Here is a 26,520-nt window from a genome sequence, read left to right on the forward strand (position 1 = left end):
AGCTCTGATTGCAATGAAACAAATGTCCTCCTTTGACCCAGGCTAGAAATCAGCATGCCTACTAAAAGAAAAAAAAAGTTACAGTAGTTGCTGCCAAGATACCAAGATACCAAAATTGATAAATTAAAGATCCAGCTTATTAAATTTACATTAAGTCCTTCTTATAGATGAAAGAAGTTAATTTCCAGAAAAACTCAATTATTAACTATCATCGATAGGATTTAGTAATTTGATTCAATCATTTTGCTTCAGGGATTGGTTCTACTAATTGCCAATATATATAAGTGCCTATTTAACATAAAAAAGCCTTGATTAAAAAAAGAGATAATAATTAACTGAATTCGTTCTTTATTCTAAAATAATGGATTAACGAAACGAACAAACAATAAAGCATATAATATCTATTTACCATTTCAAAATCAACTTGGAAACACATTAGAGAATCTTTGGATAATATAGATTGCATTGCTTTTAAGAAAAACCATCTCTTTCTCCTTGGGATGACTTCCCTTTTACATACAGTTTGTTGAACAGGTCCATTAAAGAATAAGAAAGCATTTTTCTTCCTTTTAAGGCTGTTCATCAATGTTAAAAGTAAAGCCCATGTTTCCTTTAGTTAATTAAATGTTCAAACATACAACTGTTTTGAATTCAATTTAACAAACATATTAAGTACCTACTATTTGTAAAGAACTACTGGGGGGAGCATATTTTTTCTTCAGTACATGGCCTTTGCCCTCATGAAGCTTACGATCAAGAAACAGGATTTGATATATGCTCATAATACGTGATGAATTAGTTAGTAGAAAAAACAAATGACTATATGAAGTTGTCAGGGGGAAATGGCAGTCCAGACTAAAGGGAAAAATCATAGAATAAATAGCATCTGAATTGAGCTTAAAATATGAACAGAAATGCAATAGTCGAAGGGGTTGTAATTTCACACCAGCAAAGGAAGTAGTGTGAGCAAAGGCACATGGGCAGGAGAGCATAGGGAATGTTTGGAAAACAGCAAAGAGACCAGTTTAGCAAGAGCTCAAAATATATAAAGGGGGATAGAATGAGATGAATCTGAAAAGACAGTATGATACAAGTCAAGGCATGCAAGAAGAATTTGTTAAGTACCTACTATGTGTCAAGCATTATACTAAGAACTAAGTATAAAAATACAAGTTGTAAAAACATAAGTTAAAAAAAATGAAGACAGTCCCTAACCTCAAGGTGCTGAAAGGAAGAGAATACAAAAAAGGGAGGTGAAAAACTGGAAGAATGTGTGAAAAGAACTTATCTGTAGGGAAGATGTAGGTTTTTACAAGCATTTTAGCAAGGGGCCACATCTTTATCATCTCAAAATTAGCTAAAGAACATTTTGTAATTGCTATTTTTTTCATTCTGAAAAGAAATTTGATCTGTAAGAACAAGTTGCAGCCTCATAGGCTTTTTTACAAAAAAGGTGTTTCCCATCCATATATTAGGATCATTCAGGATTCTCTGGATGATATTATTATTGTTATTATTTATAACAAGTGATTTGAAAAGGACTACTTTTTCATCCATTTGCCTCTCACAACAATTTCATGAAGTAGATACTTCTCTCTTCCCTATTTTCCCTTTCTAGCCTTCCCCAATGTCTGAGAATGCTAAATTTCACTCAGTTGAAGCTTTATAGGTGTGCTATACTGCTAAGGCCTTTATGTGGGGACACTTCTTTGGAAATGAGTTTAGAAAGATATTGAAGTTTACTTCCAAACAATAAGGTAAAGCACAATAATATTTTTCATTTCTCACTGTTTTTTTTTAGCAATTCACTTAGGATTTTCTCTAGCAATTCACTTAGGATTGTTGGTTAGTTTAGCAGTAAGTCATGTGACTTTAGTTAGTGACATCACTTAATCTACTTAACCAGCTGCTCCTCAACAGCTGGGAAGAATATCAACACTTTCATGTTCAGGTCTATCTCTGATACAATTTCCCATCAATCCTAACCCAAAGTAATTAAAATCTCTATTAAAAGTTCTTTGATTTCCAGGTTCTATAAATGCTATCATAACTTATAGAAGACAAGAAAGTATAAGGTAAAGTAAGATTTTGCTCCAAACACCAAATAGGAGCCAAGCAAAGGCAGAAAATTATGAAAGTATCTCTGACACCAGTAGATTGCCATCATCTTCACCTACTTACTAGTAATAATGAAAAATATTTTATATTATTTATTTTAGTAAAGTATGCTTTTATGGAGAGGAGACCAAGAGAGGATGACAGATTTCTTAAATTGAAACTAATGATGATGCTTATCTTTCTGTAGTTAAAATCTGGAAAACATCCGGGATTTTTTGCCCTTTTCCCTACCTCCAAGTTCTAAATGCCAGTAATCCTTTAAAAATATAAATATAAATAAATCATGATCAGTGATAGCAATACAGAAAAAAGTCTCTATTGACAAATTGGTAATTGCCAGAGGCATTGACCTGATATTCTTCATTATAGAATTAGAAAATCTCATTGTTGGAAGGTACCTCAAAAGCCATATGATCCAATGTTACCTGGGAATCCCCTCTATAGCATTCCCTTCAAATGAGACCTTAACCAAAAAAGAATATGTTGTCTTTGAGACATCCCATTCTTTTGAAGGGAGCACTTTAAAAATTGTGTGCTCATGTCAAATGTTTTTTTTTTATTTTAAATGTGTTTGTTATATTAACATTTCCATGTATCTTCCTCCCTCTCTCACATAGAAGGCATTATTTGACAAAAAGATATGTATAAAACTTTATCTTTCTCATTTCTGTTTACTAAATATTTCTCTGGAGGTATACATATACAAGACATTCTTCAAACAATGTTTCTATTGCTGTGTATAAAGTTCTTTTGATTTTGCTCATTTCACTCCTTACAATCTCATATAGGTCTAAATACGTACCTCTAAAACAACAATGTCTTTCACCATACTGTTCACTTTCCTATCTCTAAATGGCCTTCCTAAAATTTGATCCCAGAACTTGACATAGTAAAATGGGAATGGTTTACAAGGGCAAAGTACATCATACCGATCATCTCCCTTCTTATTAGCGATTCAATACACAATCCAAACTTAAATCACATTAGCTTTAGGGTACTTTTATATCACACTGTTGAATTGTACTGAGCTTGAAGTCCATTGACTTCCAATTCAAAGTTGACTAAAAATTCAAATATCACTATACTGACCTTTTCCACATGAAACACCCCCAATTTTCATCAACTATCTGTCATATGGCATCACCTCCTCACCTCCTGGTTGCCCCACCCTACCTTTACCTAAGGTAAAACAGCACTTTCTATTAGACTAGTTCTATCTAAAGAATCGTTTCCAGATAACACAAGGTATCTGGTATTCAAAATTGAAATCCAGTAGAAATTGGCCATCTACCTTTGTACCCTCTTGATCATTGTTTTTTTTTCTATCCATTTCTATAAGAATGTTCCAGTTATATCCACTTAACTGGAAATGAGAAATTGATGATGATTCAATTGTTTTTCCCCAAGTGAGAGAGTGAGAGTTCTTTAAAGTATGCCTCTAGAAGTTGCTAGACTTCTTTTTACCAGGATTTGCAGAGTTTCATTTTTCCCAGAGGCCTGAGCAGAGTGTCTCATTGATGAAGTAATCAGGGAAAAATTAAAGTATTATTCATAGTTTCCCTCAATATTTCTCATCTTAAGACTAATATCCACTCCTCCTAGTGTGACTTAACCATAACACTTAAGATGGGAAATGGCAATAGTCAGAAAAAAGTAATTATTTATATTTGGATTCTGCATGCTTTTGGCTATATTCCTGTCTGCTGTGTCATATCCACATACCTTTCTATGACAGGAAAAAATTATTTCTAATCTTCCTGAAAGGGGGATAATTTCATTACTCTCTACTTTATTTGGGGTTTTCTTGATGATTCAGCAGATCAGAAACTCTACAGCTCTATTGGCCACCTAACAGTGAAGGATTTATGGAGTTAAAATTATGTATCATAGTTTATAGCAGCCATGGGATTCTATTTCAGCACCAAGGAGAGCACCCTAATGTTTTCTAAACCTTTTCAAATGTAGGTTGAATGCATTCAAAACAGCATGTAAACTAGGATATACACATTCCAGTTTATATACATATATAAACCTATATTGAAAAAGTATTTTAATAGACCCCAAGAAAAATATTTTAGTCATATAAACATTTCTCCTCATTTTACTAAAATGATAGGATGAATTTGCAGAGTCCCAATGAAATTATGCTTGTAAATATATTTTTACATGCTTGTAAAAATAAGTTGCTTTTTATTTATTCTATTTTCTCTGGAATTGCCTTTCATTATTTGTTTGTTTTATTAAACTTAAGCTCTTTCCACTTGGATTTCAGTAGAATGAAGGATTGAGGGAATAGCACTTAATAAAATTCTATTTAATATAATCTGTCTATAATAATAACTCAAATTCATATAATGCTTTAATACATATAAAGCATTTTTCATCATAACTACTTTGGAGCAAATAGTGTATGTATTATTTATCACTATTTTACAGAAAAGGAACTGCACTCAGAGAAGATAGGTAGCATATCCAGGGTCACAGAACTAATAAGTGTCAAATCTTGAATTCAAAACTAGGTCTCTCCTAACAATAGATCCAGTACTTTTCTTTACCATACCACTCTACCATTAATGAAAAAGCATCTTATCCCACTGACCCAAGAAACAGTTACTAAGTATATCACCCTGCCCTTGTATCCCTCACTTTAAACCCTAACTATGGAAAAATTTCTAGATTCAGTGGAAGTATGCTCTAGGAAATGCTTTTTAATCATTCTTACTTTAGCTTTCACTCTATGAGAAAATTAGTCAGCCTTACTGATCACCTGGGAGCCCCTTAGAAGTCCCTAAGATTAAAAATGATAGAATCATAAGTTTAGAGCTGGAAAGAACTTTGGAGATCAAGAATTCTAATTCCTTCATTTTACATATTAGGAAACTAAGGCCCCAGAGAGTCTATGACCTGTCCAAGGTCACACAGCAATATCTGTGCTAGAGTTTGAACTCATGTATTTCTATCTCCAAATCCAGAGCTGTAAATCCACTAAACTGTTTAAGAGAATGTTTATTGAATGTCACCTCTCCAGTAGCTCAGAAATCCCATTTCCATACTCTACCAGAAAATCAAACTCTGTACATAAAATTAGGTATCCTATCACTGAGTGTTCCTGTGAGGAAATGAATTCCACTGTAAGACTCCTAGTTCAATGTAGTCTTACTAAAGAACAAAGAACTATAAAATAGTTCCAGGCCTTGGTACCACTAAAGATAGAGGGACTGTAAAATACTAGGAGTGACTCCTAGAGGTCAAGACCCAACTACCAATATTTAGGTGCTAGAGAAATGTGAGTGAATGTGTGTGTGTGTGTGTGTGTGTGTGTGTGTGTGTGTGTGTGTGTGTGTAAACAGGTAAGGCTAGAATCCACAATTTAATAATAAAAGTTTCTTTCTAAAAAGTAGTAATTCACACAATTTGTGTCCAATTGTCACTATTGTTATAATCATCTGAATTACTCTCTCTCCCTTTGATCACATCTTATATCAGTGCAATAAAACATGTGTGAACAATGTCAGGTGTCCTTTTTCCTCCCCCACCCACCCCCAGGTAGGCAAAGACCAGCTCTCAGCTCCAAGAGGCTTCTCATGTTAAGGCACCAAACATTTTACATGGACTGTACTATTAAGCCCCCTAAAATGGGGGGAGCCGCCTGAGAAAGACTGATTTCCATTTCAAACTGCATTTTGGCACTTTGTACTCCAGCACCATTGGCAGATCAATATTTAATGCTTGGAGATTCTGGCTCTGCAGGAGTCATGTCAGGGGACCTCCAGAGCCAATCTGCTTGGACTGAGAAGTGATAATTATTCATGGGCTCCTGCCTCCTGCTCTTTCTCTTCCACAGCCCCACTCTGCAGACTCAGTGCCTTATTCAGTCTTCTCTCTCTCTCTCTCTCTGCGCTGCTGTAGCTGGACCCCTTTGCCTTCCCCACCTCTGAGCATCCATCCGCACATCTCTACAATGGCTAAAACAGCAATGGGTAAGAAACTGGGGTTTTCTCCTTTAGCTTTTTCCTGGAGACGATGGCACAGACTATCCCTTGGTCTTTAAAGAGAGTTTGGCGTGTTTTATAAAGAAAAATATGCTATGGGTAATATCAAGAACGAGAAGCTAGAGAAGGGAGGGGATGGAGAACTGACAGCCCTGGGTGCGGTGAGGGAGGGTGGAGAGGGGAGTCTTCCGAAATTCTGAAGAAAAATTACTCCGGAATCATAGAAGCAGGTAAGTTAGTCTCCCACCCATAAAGGTTTTATTTACTCTTAATATCCCCTCAATGATTCAGGGAAAGAAAAGTTACATCAACCTCCTCTCTTAAATATAGGAAAGAACGATATAGAAAGCCAAAAACTGGAGTTATTAGTAAGCTTTATTGTCAGTCTAACGTTTTTGTTTTTTTTTGTTTTTTCCAGTTTCCCCCCTAGTAAACCAGAAGACATGGGAAGGGGGAGGAAGGGTGGCGAAAAGAAAGGAAGAGGGGAAAATCCAAAGTCAAACTGATTCCAACTCTGCCGATGGAGGTTGGGTGGAAGAGAGAGAGAATAGGGTGAAATAATTCATTTTGACTAGTTAGCTAACCTGCTAGTGTTGAAGAAGAGAGCAGCCGCTCCTTTGTTTTGGGGGAGGGGAGACTAGTAGAAAGGGAGAGAAGTAAAGACCAGTGGAAAGGGTGTGGGGAGGTGGGGGGCGGGTGGGTGCTGGGTGGGGAGCTGCAGGGGTGGGGTTGGGGAGAAGGATGGAGGGAGGGTGGTTCAGATGAAGATTGCGTTGGGTTTCTTTGTGTGAGGCTGAACGTTCCTGTGGGGAGGGCACCTGCAAAGCTCAGTGCCACACACTCCAGCAGCCCAGCACAATGCAGACAGACCCCACCCATCTGCTTGAGACTGCTGCTGCTGCTTCCTCATCCTCTTCCCTCCCAGAAGCGCTAGGGAGCTCTAGTTCTCTCTCTCTCTCTCTCTCTCTCTCTCTCTCTCTCTCTCTCTCTCTCTCTCTCTCTCTCTCTCTCTCTCTCTCTCTCTCTCTCTCTCTGCATATCGCCCCAGTTTGCATCTCAGAAATCTAGGGAAGGGAAGGAGCAAGAGTAGGAAGTAGAACGACGAAATAGAAGGAGACCCTGCCCTGCAGTTGAGGAAAGAGGACATACACCAGAATAGATAGGTGGTGTCTCTTAGCTTCTAGACCTTCAGAGGGTCTAGAAACTGTCTCTGCTTTCTTTCAACTGGCTCATTGTTTAGAAAGTGGATGTTTTAGGTCATTAGATAAACAAATGAAAGTATTAGATGTAGATACTAAATAAGTCACAAAGCCTTTTGACCATTAAACCCTTATATCTGGAACGCGAGGCGGTTTACTTAAGAATTTTTTTTTCTTTCCAACTGATTTGTGTCATATTAACCAAAGTGGGGTAGGATACTCCAGCTTTCTTTAGACTGTGATCCCCTCCCTTTGGGTGTTGGAGATTTGAAGGGGAAAGCAAAGGATAGAGAGAAGGGAAGAAGCAAGATGTGTCCAGTGTGAATCTGGGCACTTCTCCAGGATAGGGAATGCAGTGTCAGGGAAAGAAATGAAAAGATAGAGCAGGCTCTCTATGGGGTGGTTAGCCCTCCTGCCCCACCCGCCGAGATAGGGCTCCTCCTGCTTCCCAAGTCAGAAAGTAATGGTGTGAAGTGCTGGAAGAGGGTGCGGCTCGAGGGTCAGAGAAAATGGTCGCTCTCTTTTGCAGGGGTTCGCAACACGCCCACGCTCTCCCACCAGCACCTATCTACCTGAGCTTGTTATCCTAGCCCGAACCCCACCCTTCCGCCTGTTCTCTGGCGTAGCATCGGGTATCTACTCTAACCACTCAGAAGGGAGGACTATACCCCCCAGAAAGTCCCTTGTTTTGAGCCATCCTTGGGAGTAGCCCCAGCCCATTCCCACTACACAAAGCCACCCTCCCCTCCCCACCCTAGCCCCATCCCAGATCCAGACACGCGGAGATATGCCCTTTCCTCGGAGCTCCTCCCCTGACAGCCCCACAGTAGCCATCTAGGGGCATTCTCCCCTCCCCTCATCCCTCAACACCCACCCATTTTCAAACTCTAAGCTCTCTATGATCTTTGTACCCTCCTTCTTTAACCCCCACCTCACACCCACCCCTCCGCCCTGTCCTCCAGCCATACCACCCAATTGCCCTAGCTTTCTGCTTTTCCCTACGGATTGAGAAAGAACCTGGACAAGCGGAAGCCAGGCAGACCTGCCACCACCCCACCCCACCACACCCTATCTATTCCCCCGAGAAGTCTGAAAGAATTGGGGGTGGGAAGAGGAGGGAGGAGTCAAATAGGAGAGGGGCTTAGTCTGACAGAAAACAGCTGGATATGCAAATCGACTGAGGCGGGAGTTGTGGGAGAGTGGCCAGCCCTGCAGTGCTGGAAGCGCCCTCCTCCTCCTGCTTTCCTCATTGCTGCAGTCTGGTGATGATACCAGTCTGGTATTGGGAATTGGTAGTCTGTGAGAGATTAGCCCCAGCAGGAGTCCCACTCCACCCCTAATTACTCTCTTCTCCTCCCTCCCCACGAAAGGTTCCTTCGGATTCGCCCCATATCCATGAAAGAAAGGAGGGGTTCTGTACCAGGAGAAAGGACCCCCAAACCATCCCACCCTCCCCGAGATAATTGAATCTGTCCCTGTACCTTCAATTCCTTCATCTCCTCCATTAATCAATTCTTAATTACTCAGTCGCCTTATTGTTCTCACAAATAATTGGGGAAATGCAGTTTCGAATCTTTCTAAATATGGGTATTTTTTTTTTAAGAATAGGAGGGGGAGCAAGACAAGTTATTCGCAGTTAAGATTATATATATATATTCCTCTCGTCTTCACTGAGATGCAGAGATTTTTTTTTTTTAATCTCTCTGGACTCTAGATGTATAAAGTTACAAATGTCTTGTAAGCTCTTAGATGTTGAAAAGATTGTATATATGTGTGTGTATCCATGGTGAGTGTCTGTGCCTTTGAAAAGAGAACTGTGTTGGCTTGTCAAGGACTCATTTGAAAAATTGGCATCAGTTTGATCTGTTAAGTTTCAATGGGGGAAAATGTTTCTTTGGTTTTCTTTTCTTCAGTACAGATTCTGCAAGGTTAAAAATGTGTAAAGATAAAATTGTCATCTTAAAACTAGCTTTCCCCCTGTTAGTTAGTAGCATGTGTTGTAAGCTAAATTACCTAAATTTTGAATTAAAATCTTGTTAGTGAAATAGAAATCACCATCACCCTGAACAGGCACCCAACTGCCAAAGGAGGCAACCCTCCCTACTTGCTGTTAAGATGCGTTTGCAAATTTAGTGACCAAGGAAATTCTGCAATGCTAAATTATTTGATAAAGTATTTTAAAACAAATTTAATAATCATTCCAGTTACAATGCTGAATCTATTGTTTGCTGGTGGATGTGGTTTTTTCTTATTCATAACTCGATTATTACATTCAGTGCCTTTGCTATGTGAAAGGTGCTCTTTTAGAATTCAAGTACCTTCTGGATGATTTTTATTTTGGATTTTAAAATATGTAGAAATTACAGGGACTGGATGCACAAAAATTAAAATATATATGTAGATTATGGCACAATTAAGAAAGTGAATTTTTTTGAAATTTGGGTATGGTTTCAGGATAATAACGAAAAGGAAGTAGCATTGTAGCTTATAGTAGAACTATAAACAATGGGCAGCTCTGGGGTGCTACCTAAGGCAAGGAAGCCAACCTTTGGGTGACTGACTTTTCCCATTAGTTGATTTAGAGATAGCTAGGCCTAGAGTCAAGGAAGACATCTTCTTGAATTCAAAACTGGCCTAGACAGAAGCTCTCTGGCTCTGGACAAGTCACTTAATCCTTGTGCCTCAGTTTCCTCATCTGTAAAATGATGTGGAGAAGGAAATGTCCAATCACTCTAGTATCTTTGCCAAGAAAACCCCAAAATGGAGTCAAAAAGCATCAAACACGAATGAGGTGACTGAACAATTAAAATTAATAAATTAATCATTATAACAAATCCTGCATGAATGGTGTTTATACAGGTATCTTTTATTCTAGGAAGATTTCCTTGAAAAATAAGAAGTATTAAGTTTTAGTGACTTGTAATAGGAGGTCCCAACACTCTTATTACAAAGTCAAGTTCAGTTTCATTGTGATTCCTTTCACCATTTTTGTTTTGGGTTTTTTCATAGCAACACATTTTAACAAGCAAAAATACTCATTTTTTGAGGAATTACTTCTAAGCCACTAAAACTTTTAATTGAATTTTCTTTCTAAATATTTTCCCCCAAATATTCTTTTATTATATTTTAATTCATCTTTACTTCAAGTATCTGTGGTTGTACCATAAGATGAATTTTGACAGATCAACACAAATATGACATATATCAAACAGGTCATTCCTACTAGTCAAAATAGTGAAAGATTCCAGGTTTTATCTAAACTTAGAAAATTAGATCCCATTGTCTCATGGAACAGAACCCCATTACTTTCAACAAAATGAAGTTACTTTCTTAAATAATTTAGAACCAAAACTTCCTTTGGTGCTCCCTAGACTTTGCAGTAGCTCTGAAACAAAATGGTGGGGGAAAGTTCTACACAACTAAAACAAAATGGGAAATGGTGTTGATTTATTCATACTGGAAAGAACCTCAGAGGTTTTGTAGGAAAAAATTTACCCAAGATTAGGAATTTTTCAACAGCAGCTAGACATATAGTCAGCTAGCTTCAGCTCAAAGACCTCTAGTGGCAGGAACCCCATACCTCCTGAGCAACTTTTAGACGTCTTCATTGAAACATTATCTGGTTCCATGTAATTTTCATCTGTTTTCTTTCTTTTTCTCCAACTCAGAAATCTCTTCCATGTGTCTTTCAAAAACATAAAGACAGCTATAATGACCCCACCCTAGCTGGTACCCCTCCCATCTTCTACAAATTAAATACCTCTAATTCCCCCAACCATTTCCTCTTAAGACAAAGTTTCTAGTTCCTTCACTGGGTCATACTACTCTTAACCTACTCTAGCTTATTCATGCCCCTTCAAAAATATAGTACCAATAAGCTAACATGATAATCCAGATGAGGCCCAACCAGACCACCTCCAGTTTTCTAGATATTATACTTCTACTAAGGTCACAATCAGGTACTATATGCTACACACCATAAACCCTTGTTTAAATTCCTAAAATTATCAAATTGCCAACAAGCAGGAAGAAGAGATGTCTTTTGGGAGAGGGAAGGTTTTATTGTGCTTTATGTGACAAACTATTGATGCTACTCAAGTTTACCAAATGACTATTCAAGTGAGAGCCAGATACCCTGGGAGTTAGAACAGGTAAAATTTTATGCTAGGGACACATACCTGGCCATGAAGGAGTCTTTCATTTTTCTATAGTGCTTCCACTCTTATAGGTGCTTTCTGTCCAAAGATGCTAAATTCTCACTTTAATTAATTCACTAACTTCCAATCTGACTCCAGGTCCACCATTCTAGTTTTTCCCAACAGCTGTCAACACAGCTAAAATAAGATAACTTAAGGTTTATGACTACAGATAATTCTATTAGTAAAATTTCCTTACATAAAGGAAATTCTGCCTCTTTGTAATATTTGAATACTACAGGAACCAATCAGGATCCAGTTGCTCCCAGGTCTCAATTATTTCCTGGCTGAGAGCAGACTAGATTTGTGAGCTGCAGTAACTCTTTTGCAACACTAGGGCAGAATTTAGCAAGCTGGACCAGAAAATTATTGTCTATTATTGGAGCCTGAAAAAGTTAAAAGATATCCAAATACTAACAACCTAATGCTGTACCATCCCAAATACTTAACCTAGAATAATCAATGATTGATTCTGAAAGGTAGTGGACAGTGGAAAGAGAATGGATCTGAAGATCAGGAAATCTGAGCCTGAGTATCAGTAATGTCAAAAACTCACAGTGTATATGAATTTGGTAAAGCCCAGTTCCTCTATGAGCCCATGGATTACAATTACTTTTCCAATGCCTAGTTCCAATACCCAAGCTACAATCTATTCTAAGTATTACCTTTGTGGGCCAAAAAAGTTCATGTAACTTGCAAAGATGGCAAATCAACAAGAGTAGTTCAGGCCCTGTCATAATCTGCTTCCATTGTATTATTTTTCAGTATGATTTTAAGAAGCTATTTATTTTTATGTCATTTACATGTTTTTTTATATGTACCTAAGGCAGTGCCAAGCTGAGCATTAACAATTACAATGATTGGGGGCAGCTGGGTATCTCAGTGGATTGAGAGCCAGGCCTAGAGACAGGAGGTCCTGGGTTCAAATTTGACCTCAGACATTTCCCAGCTGTGTGACCCTGGGCAAGTCACTTAACCCCCATTGCTTAGCCCTTACCACTCTTCTGCCTTGAAACCAATACACAGTATTGATTCCAAGATGGAAGGTAAGGGTTTTTATTTTAAATTACAATGATTTAAGAACAGAACATTTTATAATTTTTTGTTTCATTAATATTTGCATTCTTTTCTATATATTTTCCATTTTACATTCCTTCTTCCTCTGCCTCATTCCACAAACTCAGTATGTTTTTAGTTGGTAAATTTAAAACTAATTTTTTCCAGTTCTAAAATTTTATTTGGTATGGGGAACTTTCAAAGAAGAAATTCCCTCTCTCAATGAATAGTCCCAGCAAATTATGGATCTGCAGTGGTATTTGAACCTAGGGCTTCCTGACACTAAAGTCAGTTGGCTCTGTATTTGTTATACCATGCTGCCTCTCCATTCCTAATTGATTGATATTTATTGGACATCTATTGTATTATATATATATATATGTATAATATATATATATTATATTGTATTGTATTATAATCTATTGTATTAGTTAATTTTTATTTTTAAATTGCTTTTGTTTTAAAGAAGAAAAAGAAAAACATTTGATTCATTTAGGACTTTTTCATATTTACTTTGGTAGAATATTTTACAGTCATATTTCAAATTATCAAAGTATGTATTAACAGAATAACCTTATAGTAACATGTTGTCTATAATGCATATAACTAACCACTAAATGACTCAAATCATAAATATTCTGAAAATGTAAAATTCTTTCCTGCATCTGATCCTTATTCTTAAAGTAGTATGCCTTGAAAAAAATTTTAATGATGGCTATCTCTGTCATTACTTCATGAGAAATTCAAGAAATATACAATACAATTGACCAAATATTAACTAAGTACCTATTTTGTCCAAAGCATTATCTCAAGTCCTGGTATACAAAAAAATAAAATAAAAATAACACCTGCCCTAAAATATCTTATTTTATTCTGAGGGATTCAAAATTACAAAGATCAATAAATAATAATCTATAAATAATCAGTAAAAACAAAATAAATAATGACAATTCAAGTGAGAAGAGCGTGCTATAAATGAAGTACAAACATCCAAATAGGCGGGGTCATATAAGCTAAACTTTTAAGATTGCTAAGGATTTTAAGAGTTATATGAAATTGGCTATTGGAAAAAAATTTAAAACAAAACTTAATCTTGTCCACATTACTTGGTTGTTCATTTTATTTACACTTCCATTTCCCTGCTAAGTCTTAATAAATGTATTACCCTATTGATTGTTAAAGACTTCTCTGATAAATTAAAATACAGGATCCCCTTTCTGAGAAAGGATTTTCTAAGAATGATGCAACAGAAATCCCTCAATAAGGAGACAGAAAATGAAAACTTGGGTTGATCTTGTTTTGGGATGTTTATTCCTAAGAATCTGTATCCAAGAAGCAATGGGGGTGGGGGGGTAGAGAGCTTTTTGTCAGTGCAAAGGATTATGTTATCACTTATTGATGACTATGCATTGTGTAGACTCTATTGGTCATTGTATATGAAGAACTCAGACTTCAGAACTTTAGAACTAATGACCTGAAATTATTCCAAATCCTCAGAGAATTAAGACAAAGAGTTGAGAATCTCTAAGGTTGAGTATACAGTTTATGTTTTCAATATAATCCGTTGCCCTGGATATTGAATTTTTCATTCTGGAAGAATTTTTTTTTAAGCCTATTCTAAAACTTGGGGAGATATGTTTGTTTTTTATTGTGTTGTGTTGAGGTAGTTGGTTCTTGTCTTTATACTGGCCACGCAGTAGAAGTGTAGGCTTTTCATTTCAATTAGATCCATCATTTTAATTATCTACTGAGCCAGTTGTGCTGGAGACTGATTTTCTAGCAAGTTCTGCCCAGAAAAGTATTTCTTCTAGAAATAACATTAAAGATATTAGATGTGAGTCCTCAAAAAAAAATCATACCTATGAAAAGCAATAGATCATATAAGGAATATAGAATTTCAGATTGTATTTACTTCTACAGCTCTGAAAAAATGAATATCATATACGAAAATATCTTTGGGGGGTGAGGATTATAGATATCCTCAAGTAAGATTTTCTCATTCATTGCCAATGAATGTATGCATATGTATATTATTTTATTTAACATATACATGTTATATATATGCATTCATGCATTAAAACATTGACCTTAGTTATTAGAATTAATAGGATATTCTGCTATTTGTGGAGGCAAGATGGAACCCCCAAGGGATTCCTTTTCTTTGTTAACTGCATATGTCATTCAACCTGCTACTCACATCTCTCTTCTCCTGGAAGGATTATTTTTCTCGTGTTGGTGCAAATATCAACCCATCTTTGAATAATGATAACTGTTTACCCTTACATGTATGTAGTGTCAGAGGAAATCTCGCACCTCAGAGATTATTGTTATGGTATTCCCATTTTATATGACTTAATGAGTTTACTTGACCTCTAAAAGCAAACTTAATTTTGTGAAAAAGTATATCCAGAAAGTTTTAATACTTGGCCTTGGGTTTATTCAAATACTTGGCATTCTTAAGCTTTAGGGGAAATGAAGCTGTGAAACATTGCTGGGCCAGCTTGTACTCTTCTAAGGTATGGAATGCATGATTATCTAATGCTTCATCCTAGGATATGACAATTACAGTTAAGATCCAATGTTCTCTCTAATGTGACCAATATATCTTGGGATAGGTTTCTTTTATCTAGTGAATCTCACTGGGAACAATGAATACCAGAATTACTCCTTTGCCTTTCTAATAAAATGGAATGTTGATTTTTATGGAATGCTGGGTTTTTTTTTTAATTTCCTATATTTGGACTTAAGATATGTATTTGGCTTAAAGGTTAACACTCTGCCCTACCATTAAACATAACTTTGAAGTCCCTCTTTAGTCTCTATTACCTCATATGGATCCAAGCAGAAAAGATCTGTAGGAAAGATGTGAATCCCCTGTGAAGCATTTTAATTATCTTTTAATAAATGGAGCAGGCTTGTCATTTGTCAAAGAGACATTTGCAGTAGTAAAACCTGTTTATATAACCCATTTTTATTAGTCATGATTAAAGATAACATTTAGCCATTTTGTATGTATTTGTTCTCACAAACCACTTTTATGTGAACGTAAAGGTTAATTAATGCATTTGAACAGTCGTTTCCCTAGTCATAGAAAAATACAGCCTCTCTAGGTGTTGATGTTTAAGACACCAAACAGATGCCTACCCCCAAAGAAACCTCAGGTTATGATGTAAAGCTATCCTATAAACACTGAAGACTTTTCTCTTTTATACTTTTGGTTATTTTCAAGGTTGTAGTCTTTGGTACTTCAAGAAATCAATAATTACAGTCCTCACGTAGAATTTTAATGTATAGTCATTTCTCTAGCTTCATTGGGGAAGTAGATGTTTTATAAATGAATGATTTTATGGGCATTGTAAAGCACAATTACACTGCAACCTAATGAACTGGCTCATTTTCTATTGTTCTAAGCAATCAAGGAGTTTCAGAATTTCAGAATTAGAAAAGACTGCAGCAACCATTTAATCCAAACCTACTGCAACACTTATAACAAGTCACCATCCAGTCATTGCTTGAAGAACTCTGATAAAGGCAAATTCATTATAATAATAGGAAAGAGAGACAAAGACAGAGACAGAGACAGAAACAGAGACAGAGACAGAGAAGCAGAGACAGAGACAGAGTGAGAGACAGAGACAGAGAGAGAGACAGAGAGAGAAAGAAGAACAAGTGCACCTACAATGGGCTAGTCCCAGTGTTTACAAATATCTAATGTGATCCTCACAACAGCACTGGAAGGTAGATATTATTATTATTAATCCCCATTTTATAGGTAACAAAACTGAGGCAGATAGAGGTTCGATGACTTGCCCAGAGGGAACCTGTTATTATCTGTGGCTGAACTTGAGCTCAGATCTTCCTGACTCCAGGCCCAGGACATCCTGACCACACTTCCAAGACAACCCATCCCACTCTGGGTTGCTCTGATAGAGAAAGTTCTTCATTATCTCAATCCTAAATTTCCCTCTTTGTAGCTTCCACTTCATTCTCCCTCTTGGAACTGCCCAGTATATCAATACATTATTAATCATATATAAAGATTATGCTTTTAAATTTGTTTTTATTTCAGGATTAAGAGAACTAATTGCATTTAAAAAATAAATAAATAAGCTAGCCCACAAATATACATTTAACATTTGAAGCTATAGAATTGTGTTCGGGTAATAAAAAACTCAATTCATTTTCATATAACCTTGACCTCCTGCTGGCCAGAAGTTTAATTCATACTCTATGGTCAATTTGTATTCTAATTTATTCTAAACTACAGACATTTATTAAGCACCTACTGTTGTAATAGATGATATTTGAGGGTAGATTTTGATGGATAATAGATAACTAATGGATCAGGTAGTTATCTTTCTTTTGCCTCCTCCCTCCCTTTACACCTCCAGTTTTCCTCCCTCTTCAGAAACCTTTCAGCCTCCCCTCCCCCCTTCTTCAGTCTCCCTCAAGTCACTCAGTGTGAGCTGTGAGGTTTCAATGAAATAGTTCTTTATCTTCTTTGTCAAAAAAGGGGTTTATTTGGGGAAGACAAGACAAGGGAGGATGATGGAGGTAAGAGGGGTGGGATATCCCTATTCTCTACAGTGAGTCTTGGGTTGGAGGATATTGAGAGAAATGGCAATTCAGTCACTAGCAAGAAACAGAGCCAGTCAGAGAGACATACATGGACTATTGTCCTTCTTCTTCTGCCTTCATATCAGCCAGGCCACCTCCAACTTGATTATCCCAAGTTCCAGAGATAAACCCAGCTTCTTCCTTCAGTCAGCCAGAAAGCCCAAAGACCTCAAATCCAGTCAAGCAGTTGACTCTTGCCTCCAACTGTTTCCCAGTCACATTCCAAACTGTGTATAAGACATCATGCTAGACATTGGAGATACAAAGATAAAACAAACAAAAATCTGTGGTCCAAAATACAATTTAATTTTATTGCTACTCTTCTACTGGCATCCCCATTATCCTCAACTGAAGTATTTGTAATCTATTATGTTACATACTTTGTTGTTTTCAGTGCAATAGAACTAGCCTTATAAAACCATCAAGATCCTTCTCTCATTGCTTTAGAGCATCCAAGTGACAAATTGATGGTTTCAAGGAAAGTACATAAGCTTTCTAAGCAAGAATTTCACCATCCTCCAAATCCAAGGAAAATTTCTTTTCAGTATACCATAATAGGGTACAGAAGTCCTCTGGCTATTTGAAGGCAACATAGATTCCAGAATTAATGTCTAACTTGAAGAAGAAAACTACAAGCTACCATTTATATAGCACCTACTATGTGCTAGGTAGTGTATTAAATGCTTTTAAAATATCTCAATAGAAATATAGATGTAAATGAACTAGGAAAACAATAGGCAGATGATGCATTGACTAATCAGTCAGGTTTTTAAAAAATAACTAATATTTTAGTGCATATATTTATGTACATATTTTAAATCTATAGAAAATTATCAAAATTTTAAAATGCAAATATGATTGGAACTATTTACAGTTCTGAAAGTTACCACTATCCAATAGCTGCTGGATTTTTTGTTATATTCATGACATAATTGGAACTATATTCCCAGAAATATTACATTATCAACTTAATTATATCCATTTTGGAATAATGCTCGTGTATTTAAATTGTATCCCAATTTGTAGAAGCCAAAATCAAAACATATTTTTGTAATCATTAAATACAAAAAATATTTCACTATTGTTTTTCCATGTTTTTTCTTATTCCTTATTCTACACCATTTCAAATATTAATCAATATTATTATTTATATGTTTAACAACTTTATAACCCACTAGCACAATATAAGTATAGATCAATTAAGCCACAATCATCTCCATTTCCTATAAGTATAGAATGCTAGAATATGGTAGTGGGGAAAATTATCATTGATGGCAAATGGACATTTTTATATGTTCTCTATTCTCCCCTCCCCCCCAAAAAAATTCAGTAAATGAAGAGGTTATTAGGAATTCCTTTATATCCTTCATATTCAAACAAGATATTATTTATGATAACTACTGTATATGCAAATGTAACTGAAACACTTACAATATATTTTCCACATCTATAAATGAAAGTAACAATTGCCATAGACCTTCCTTCCTCTCGGATACATCCCCAAAGAAAGAGAAATAATGCATATAAAAATACTCAGAGCTTTTTGAAAGTGGTCAGAAAGAGCTCTAGGCTAAGCCACATTTTCAGAAGGGTATTAACAAGCTGGAAAGCACCCAGAAGAAAGCAATCAACATTGTGAAGGGTACTGAGCTCATATCATCTAAGGCTAAATGAGAGGTGTTTAGCCTAGACTTAAAGATGAAAAGATGGGGAGAGAATGATAACTGCCTTCATATTTTGAAGAGTTGTCACGTGGAAGAAAACTAAACTTGTTCTCCTTGGCCCTGGAGAGTAGAACAAGAGGTGAAAGGGGAAAGTTACAAAGATTCATTTAAGCTTAATGTAAGGGGGAGGGGGAAGTCCCTAAAACTTAGAAGTGGCTAGCTACCTCAGGAAGAAAGGGACTTCTTCTTACTGGCAACCTTCCATCAGAGGCTGTAGAGCCACTTGTCAGGTATATTATGTAGTCATTTCTCCTAGTTACTACTCATAGTAGATAATTTCTGAGGTCCTTTCCAAGACTGAGATCCTATAGTTCCTTGGTAGAAAGGCATTATATTCATACCCCATCGACATAGCTTTAATCTACTCCTCTTCCAGACGTGTAATACTATTCTACCACTGAATATGAAAATCAAAAATATCCATTGGAAGCTTTGACCCTGGCATTCTCTATTGCCTATTAGTTCTAAACACCTAATGCTATTTTGCAAAATGTCAGGTTGGCATGACTTAATATGAGAAAATAGCATATATTAAAAGTCAGGGTGAAACAAACAACTGATTTTCAATTAAGAACCAAATTTTTCATCTAGCATAACTATACAGAAGAGCCATTATTTTTCTTTGAAACCACACTGAAAATTCATGGCACATTTCCTATGCCTGTCTCTCTCTTTCTCTACTTCTTATTCACTCAATCATTGGAAATATTCCTTCCTACTAAGTTGGGATACATGCATAGCTGTCTTCAACTTATAACTTTTTCAGTGCTCTATTCATTATCCAGGTAATTAGTTCTTCAGAAGAAATAGCCTTAATTTCCAAGTTGTTTTTCATTATTCTTGTCATGTTTTTAGCACCAAAGAAAAGAAAAAAACATTTTGACCAAGATGATATATTCTCACATCTCTCTGAAGGAACATATAACACTTACCACTACATAAAATGGGGTCTGGCCAAAAACTGAAATATGCAACACTATTGTCACTACACTAATCTTTTTGTAATTGGCCTTCAAATGTACAATAAAGTGGTCCTAAAGAATATATTATTCTCCCTGTATTCTAATTATCCATGTTCTGCCAGCAATGCTAGACTAGACTAGGAAAAGGAGAGGGTATTTCATTTTATTGATTTTTTTTAACTAGGTAAGAAAGGAGTAATTTCTAAAAGCAGTATCCTCACAGGAGAACTCATTTATCCTCAGCCTCTTATCTTTCACATAGGCACACCTAAGAGAATATGGAGAGGCTCAAAGGGAATGTCAAGAATGTAGATGTTAATGGGTTTGTAACACAAATTCACCAGTGCCCCAATTTTTTTCAGGCAACACATAGATGACACATTTGACTTCCTGAAATACAAACCACAACATAAATATGGAGACAAACAGAGAAAATGTAAGAGGATGAACAGGACCAAGTAGCCACACTGTTCTACCACAAAGAGGACTCTAGACTCATCATTTTCCCCTCTTTTCAAGACAGTAGTAGAATAGACTATGTAACAAACACCAGGCAAAAAATATTGCTTCTCTTTTTTTTATTTTGTATGCTACCTGAGGGCAATCTCAGAGGGGAAAAGGTTTTTACACTCTTCTGAATTAACTTTGCTGACACTTTAGATTGGTTGTCCTGGCTCTCTTGCTATGCTAATAATCTCAGCTACTTTGTGGACTTCCCTAGAATCTTTATGCTTTTGTTCATTTGATTAACCTCTCTTTTGCCTTTATGACTTGGCTCCAGACTCCAGTATTTTCTCAACTACATACTTTTTGTTACAAGAATAAATTGATGTTGATGGTTATTTCACAAATAGAAGAGGGAAAAAATGGAGGTGACAGAATTATGTGATTCAGAAATGAATCTAGCATTAGTTTTGAAGGGAATATAGAAAATTCATTCCCATTTTTTTAAATGTTATGGTTCTGAAATATATGAACAGAATGATATAAGTGAGGAGGAAGTGCATCCCATCTGACTGTGATACAAGGACTTAGGAAAAGGAGTCAATAATATTAGGAAACATAGCCAAATGAAAATTAACTTTTCCCCTCAAATATTTCTTTAAAAATCATCTTGTGAAAATTTAGGGATATATTTTTTCTAAGATTTTATTTTCTGTAGAAGATATGTAATTTCAAAGTTTTAAGAAACTTTCAAGTGAGAAAACTTCTATCAATACAGATATATAACTGTATTGCAATTTTAAAAATTTAGGGTTACCTGGAGCTCTAAAAGCTTAAAGAACTTTCCCAGGGTCTTGGGACTTATATTTGAGAATTGATCCCAAATCTTTGTGCTTTGTATTTAAACTTTTAGTAAACATTTGTTGAACCAAAATGAAAAGAAACAATATGGATAACAAAAATTTAGGGAAAGAACCTGGGACTTTGGGATTTGTTTGCAGAGTTTAAAAGAGAAAATACAACAAATTTATTACAAACTAATGGTAGAATTCTGCCACTGTGGTGTGGCCAAATTATTCCAGGAATACATTCTGAATAGGCAAGTCAAATAATGGAAGGAAACACCATTTCTATTAGGCAGATCCTGCTAATTCACTGAAGGTGCAAGTGATAGAAATAACAGTGTTAAACATTGACAATTTCATTCTGCTTTATGATATCACCTTTTCAACTAATATATATACATTTTGTACTGCTATTTAACTTTTTTCATTCATTCATTCATTCAAAAAATATCCACTATATGTCAGACATCGTGCTAATTTGGAGAGAGAAAAGATTTTTTATAAAACAGTCCCTACCCTCAAGGAACTCGTATTCTTACTGAAAGGTTTGTGTCTGCTCCCCCAACTACATAGTAAGCTCCTTGAGGGAAGGTCACCATGTAGAGTATTTTACACATGGTGAACTCTCAAAAATTGTTTTTTTCTATGATTTGCCAAGAGAAGAAAGAATGAATGTGAAAGAGATAACTGTGGTTAACAATGGGGCAGGTGAGTAGCATTTTGTTTTCCATCCTACACCCACAGATTTGTCATAAAGGACATCTGGTTAAACTCTTTCTTTTTACAGATGAGAAAACTGAGACCTAGAGAAGAATACAATGACTTTGCATGTGCAAATAATGTACACCATCCAAGTAAATGCTTTCTAGGCAGAAGCTAGCATGGTTTCAGCTGAATCATATTCCAGTCAGAATATCCAGATTCAAATAAAATAGTTTGGGTCTCAGTGGCCTTGCAGCATTTTCAAGGATTATCATGAAAAGAAAAAGAAAAATGTTATATTTCATGTATGTTTTTCAAAGCATATTTTCACAATCTGGCAACTTATTCATAAACAAGTCAAATTAAAATAGGAACCTTTCTCTGTATTCTTTGGAATAAGGAGAGAGGAAGAACCAAGCTAGAGGCTTAGGATAAAGTGGCCCCATCCAAAAATCAGTAATCCCCCTACTTATTAAAAACCAATACATTGTCAGTAACATCAGAGACTTTGAAAACTCCATAACAAAGTTTAATAACTACACCTTTAAACTACCAGCAAGTTTAGATGAATGTCAATTATCAGCTTGATAAGGATCAATAACTAATAAGTCTCTCTGTTCTATTTATAGAAGAAGTTGAAGGCAATGGATTATAAGTAAAAGCAAAGAAAATAGTTCCTTCCAAACAGTAAACATTTATTAAGCACTTATTATGTGCCAGACACTGTGCAAAGTTCTAGGCACACAGAAAAAGGCAAAAGTTAGTCCCTGCTCAAAGATCTCAAAGTCTAATGGAAGAGACAACATACATATATACAGAATAAACTTTCTTTCAACCTAGAAAAAACTTCTCCACTAAAACTATTGGTGAACTGTTCATTTGAAAACTAACAAAAATCCCTTTTCTGAAATTATTCTAAGGGGCCAAAAATGCACAATTAATATGCTAGAGATTCAGTTACACTCAAACCCAAGAAAATATAAATACATCTTCTCCAGAACTTAAAATCAGGAAGCCAGATTTATAATTCTTAGTTATAATTAAGAGCACCCTATATTGTTTTTGGCCCCTCCTTCCATTGCTGTTGGCAGAGCCATTAAGTATTTATTCAGTATGTACTGGGTGCTCATCATTGATCTTCATTTTTCAAGGAAATCAATTAATCAACAAATATCTATTAACAAAGATATTCCAGGCACTATGTTAAATGCTAGGGATATAAAGAAAAAAATTCCTCATGAGGCTAAATCTTATGGGGGGACTAAGTGTATATCTGTAGGTATGTAAAGGTAACCCTAGAAGAGAAGATACGAGCTGTTGGGGAGAGCAGGATCTCCTGGAGAAGGTCGCTTTTAAGGTAAATCTGGAAGGAAAGGAAGGATTCTAAGAGGCAAGAAGACAAGGGGAAGCATCCTAGGCATGAGAACCAACCAGCAAAACAGTTTCAAGTGTTTGTGCCATGACACATAGCAAATAGGCTAGTATGGCTAAACAGAACTGTTAGGGTATTTGAGGAATCATATTATGTTTATTGAAGTCTCTTAGTATCACAGCAAGAGTTGCAATGAGGTGATCATTAGTGAACTAGACACTAAATTCATTGAGAAAGGAGGGAGACTGATTTGTGGTTTCATAATAATAGCTAATAATAGCTAACACTTACATAGTGCTTACTATATGCCAGGTACTTTGCAATTTCTATCTTATTTGTTCCTCACAACAATCCTGGAAAGTAGATGACCCTATTTTACAGATGAAGAAACAAACAGTAGTTAAGTTGTTTTCTCGGTCACATAACTAGTTAGTGCCATAGGTCAGATTTGAACTCAAGTCCTCTTTCCATTAGGCGTTCTGCTTGGTCCACTGTGCCACCAGCTGCCCAGGAGAACAATTCCTGGGACATGGACACATTTTTATAGAAGCAATAGAAGTATTGAATTTTAAAGATAGAAGCAACCTATGAGACCATTTAGTTCAACCACCTCATTTTACAATTACAGAAAATGAGGATCAAAGAGGTTTAAGGGATTTGCTCAGGGTCATTCTGTGTTAGTGGCAGAGTTGGAATTTGAGCCTAGGTCTCCTGTATCCATGGCCAGGACTCTTTTGACCACATAATACTGCTTCAGTAAGAAGAAATGTGACTTTATTCTTCTCCTGAAGGATCTTACATTCAGGTCAGGGAAACAGGATTAATACACATGAAGCAATATGAAACAAAACATAATTAAAGAGTCTGATAAGCTGGGGACCATCCAAAAGAGATAACCAGGGTGGTGAAGGTTTCAAGTTAAATGGAGAAAAAATGTATGTTCTAGAGAAGTCTTATGAGGATGGAGGGAGGGAGTGCAGTGTGGAATGATGGTTGTTATTCAATACTGAAGAGGGATTATTTCTGTTCTGTGAGGCCCTTGAGGGAAATATTAGGAACAATGGATAGAAATGTCAGAAAGGGAGATTTGCTTTAGGTCTGATGTAAGGAACAAGTTCCTAACAATTAAAACCATCCAAAAAATGTAAATGGATGACTTAGGGGGGGTTGGATAGTCCTTCACTGGGAGTCTCCAAGCAGGAATTTGTGGGATATGCTGTAGAGTAGATGCTTTTTCACATGTGGGCTTCACTAGATGGCCTCTGGGTTCCTTTCCATCTAAGATTTTGTGATTCCATAATAGGGGATTCTCTTTTATTTTTAAGAAGCTATAAATGGATGTCATTTTTTAAAATGACCCAATAAAAACTATGGTAACATAATAAGACTGAGGAAATAATCACTAACATCATGTGTTGTCTACTTATTTCTTCATCATATAAAGAGAGCACAAGGAAGGCCCTGTGAATTTTTGTTTAGATCTCATTGGTTGCAAGTGGGTAGTCATTATTACATGCTGGAGGTTTGTTTTTTTTTAATAATTAAGGATATTTCCAGTCTTTTATTTTGAATTAAATTGTTTACTGGCAGTAAATAAAAGCAAGATTTTAATTATTTTTCTTCCCCGTAGCCATTAGTTCAACCATGTCAAAAGTCAAGCCGATATTTCTGCATATAAATGTCTGATTTTAAAAATTAAATTAGATTTCTCATTATGCTTTTCAAATGCATTAATAGCTTTTGTTTCTAAAGCCCATACATTTTCCAAATAATCTGTCCCCTTCTTATTATGTTTTAATGTATTATTTAACTCTGAGTTAGTGATTTGTTTTTCTCCGTTAAAAGCAGTTTTTATTTGGAATGAATTTTATCTTAACATATCTTCCAGGAAGTATAGAGTCTCAAAGAAGAAGGATTCTTTCTCCCAAATTTTTCTGGCTTATATTATTCTGCTTATATCACATTTTAACACATTTAGTAGTGATGGGAAGAGATAAATCAGTTCCATAAAAAGACAATGATTTCATCCCCTACTTGGCTAATGATTTACTACTGTATTCTTCTGACAGAAGATTGTAGTAATTAAAGTCCAGCTCGCAATATAAGGAAGCCCATTTCAGAAAAGAATGAGCTCATCCACAGCAAACTGTGAGGAGGTGGGATGTTTGAAATGCCAACACACACCAGCAATTTTAGCTGACATATCTAGGTTAACCTGAAGGATTTCTTTCACACCATTTTAGCTGTCTCTGAAATGGATTTCAAAGGAAATTGTACTTCCAGAGTAGTAGCAAAATGTTTACCACTCACTTAAATGACTGAGTTTTGTAATTACTCATAAATAAAATTACTGCAAATTTAGTTGAAATACTTCTTATTTTGAACATTAAACATTTTATTATTTTTAAATTTTTATTTATTTGTTTAGTCAATTTAGAACATTATTCCTTGGTTACAAGAATCATATTCCTTCCCTCCCTTCCCTCCCCCAACCCCTTCCTGTAGCTGATGTGCAATTTCATTGGGTATTACATGTGTCCTTGATCAGAAACTATTTCCATGTTGTTGATGTTTGCATTAGGATGTTTATTTAGAGTCTACATCCCCAGCCATATCCCCTTGACCCATGTAATCAAGTAGTTATTTTTCTTCTGTTTCTACTCCCACAGTTTTTCCTCTGAATGTGGATAGTGTTCTTTCTTGTAGATCCCTCCAGGTTTGAACATCAAACATTTTAAAAGGTTTAATGTGGAAGATTTCATTTAGTTCTTTCTTTTTCTGAAGAAACATTAAAATTAAGAATGAATGACAGAAATATGACTATAATTTGCATAGTATAGATGTTCAAATATTTGCTGAATAAGTAAATGGCTATAAGATGCATAGTCATAAAATCAATTACAGTAGGAGTGATTTGGGATATTTTGGAGGCTAAATGTGATTGATGTGATTGGGGTATTGCATGAAATGCTCATCTCAACTGTTTCTTGTTATTTCAACCACTACACAATGGTAGTCCAAGGGGATCATGGATCATAAATTTAAAGTTGGAAGAGACTTCAGAGACCATTTAGTCCATCTCCCTCATTGTGCAGATGGCGACACTGAGTCCCCAGGGAGGATTTGCTCAAGGTTACACAGGCAGTATCAATCAGGATTAAAACCCAAGTGCTCTAATATCAATGCTTTTTCCACAACACAACACTGGAGACAAGTGAATCTTCTCCAGTTTCCTCTGCTCAGAAGCCTTCATCTCTTTGTGTTTATCTTTGACCCTTAAATGTTTTTTTAGC

The 26,520-nt window shown here is 36.0% G+C and overlaps 1 protein-coding gene across 1 annotated transcript in view; it reads left to right on the forward strand.

Annotated features, from left to right (window-relative positions):
* The first annotated feature begins 5,662 nt into the window (after positions 1-5,662).
* STMN2 (stathmin 2) overlaps positions 5,663-26,520 on the forward strand; it is a 69,791-nt gene continuing 48,933 nt past the window's right edge. The window contains exon 1 of the mRNA XM_056824134.1: positions 5,663-6,098. Within this exon, the coding sequence (XP_056680112.1) occupies positions 6,080-6,098 (19 nt within the window). The 5' untranslated portion in view covers positions 5,663-6,079. The remainder of the gene's footprint in view (positions 6,099-26,520) is intronic.

The sequence above is a fragment of the Monodelphis domestica genome, chromosome 3 (genome assembly GCF_027887165.1).
Source record: "Monodelphis domestica isolate mMonDom1 chromosome 3, mMonDom1.pri, whole genome shotgun sequence".
Taxonomy (NCBI): domain Eukaryota; kingdom Metazoa; phylum Chordata; class Mammalia; order Didelphimorphia; family Didelphidae; genus Monodelphis; species Monodelphis domestica.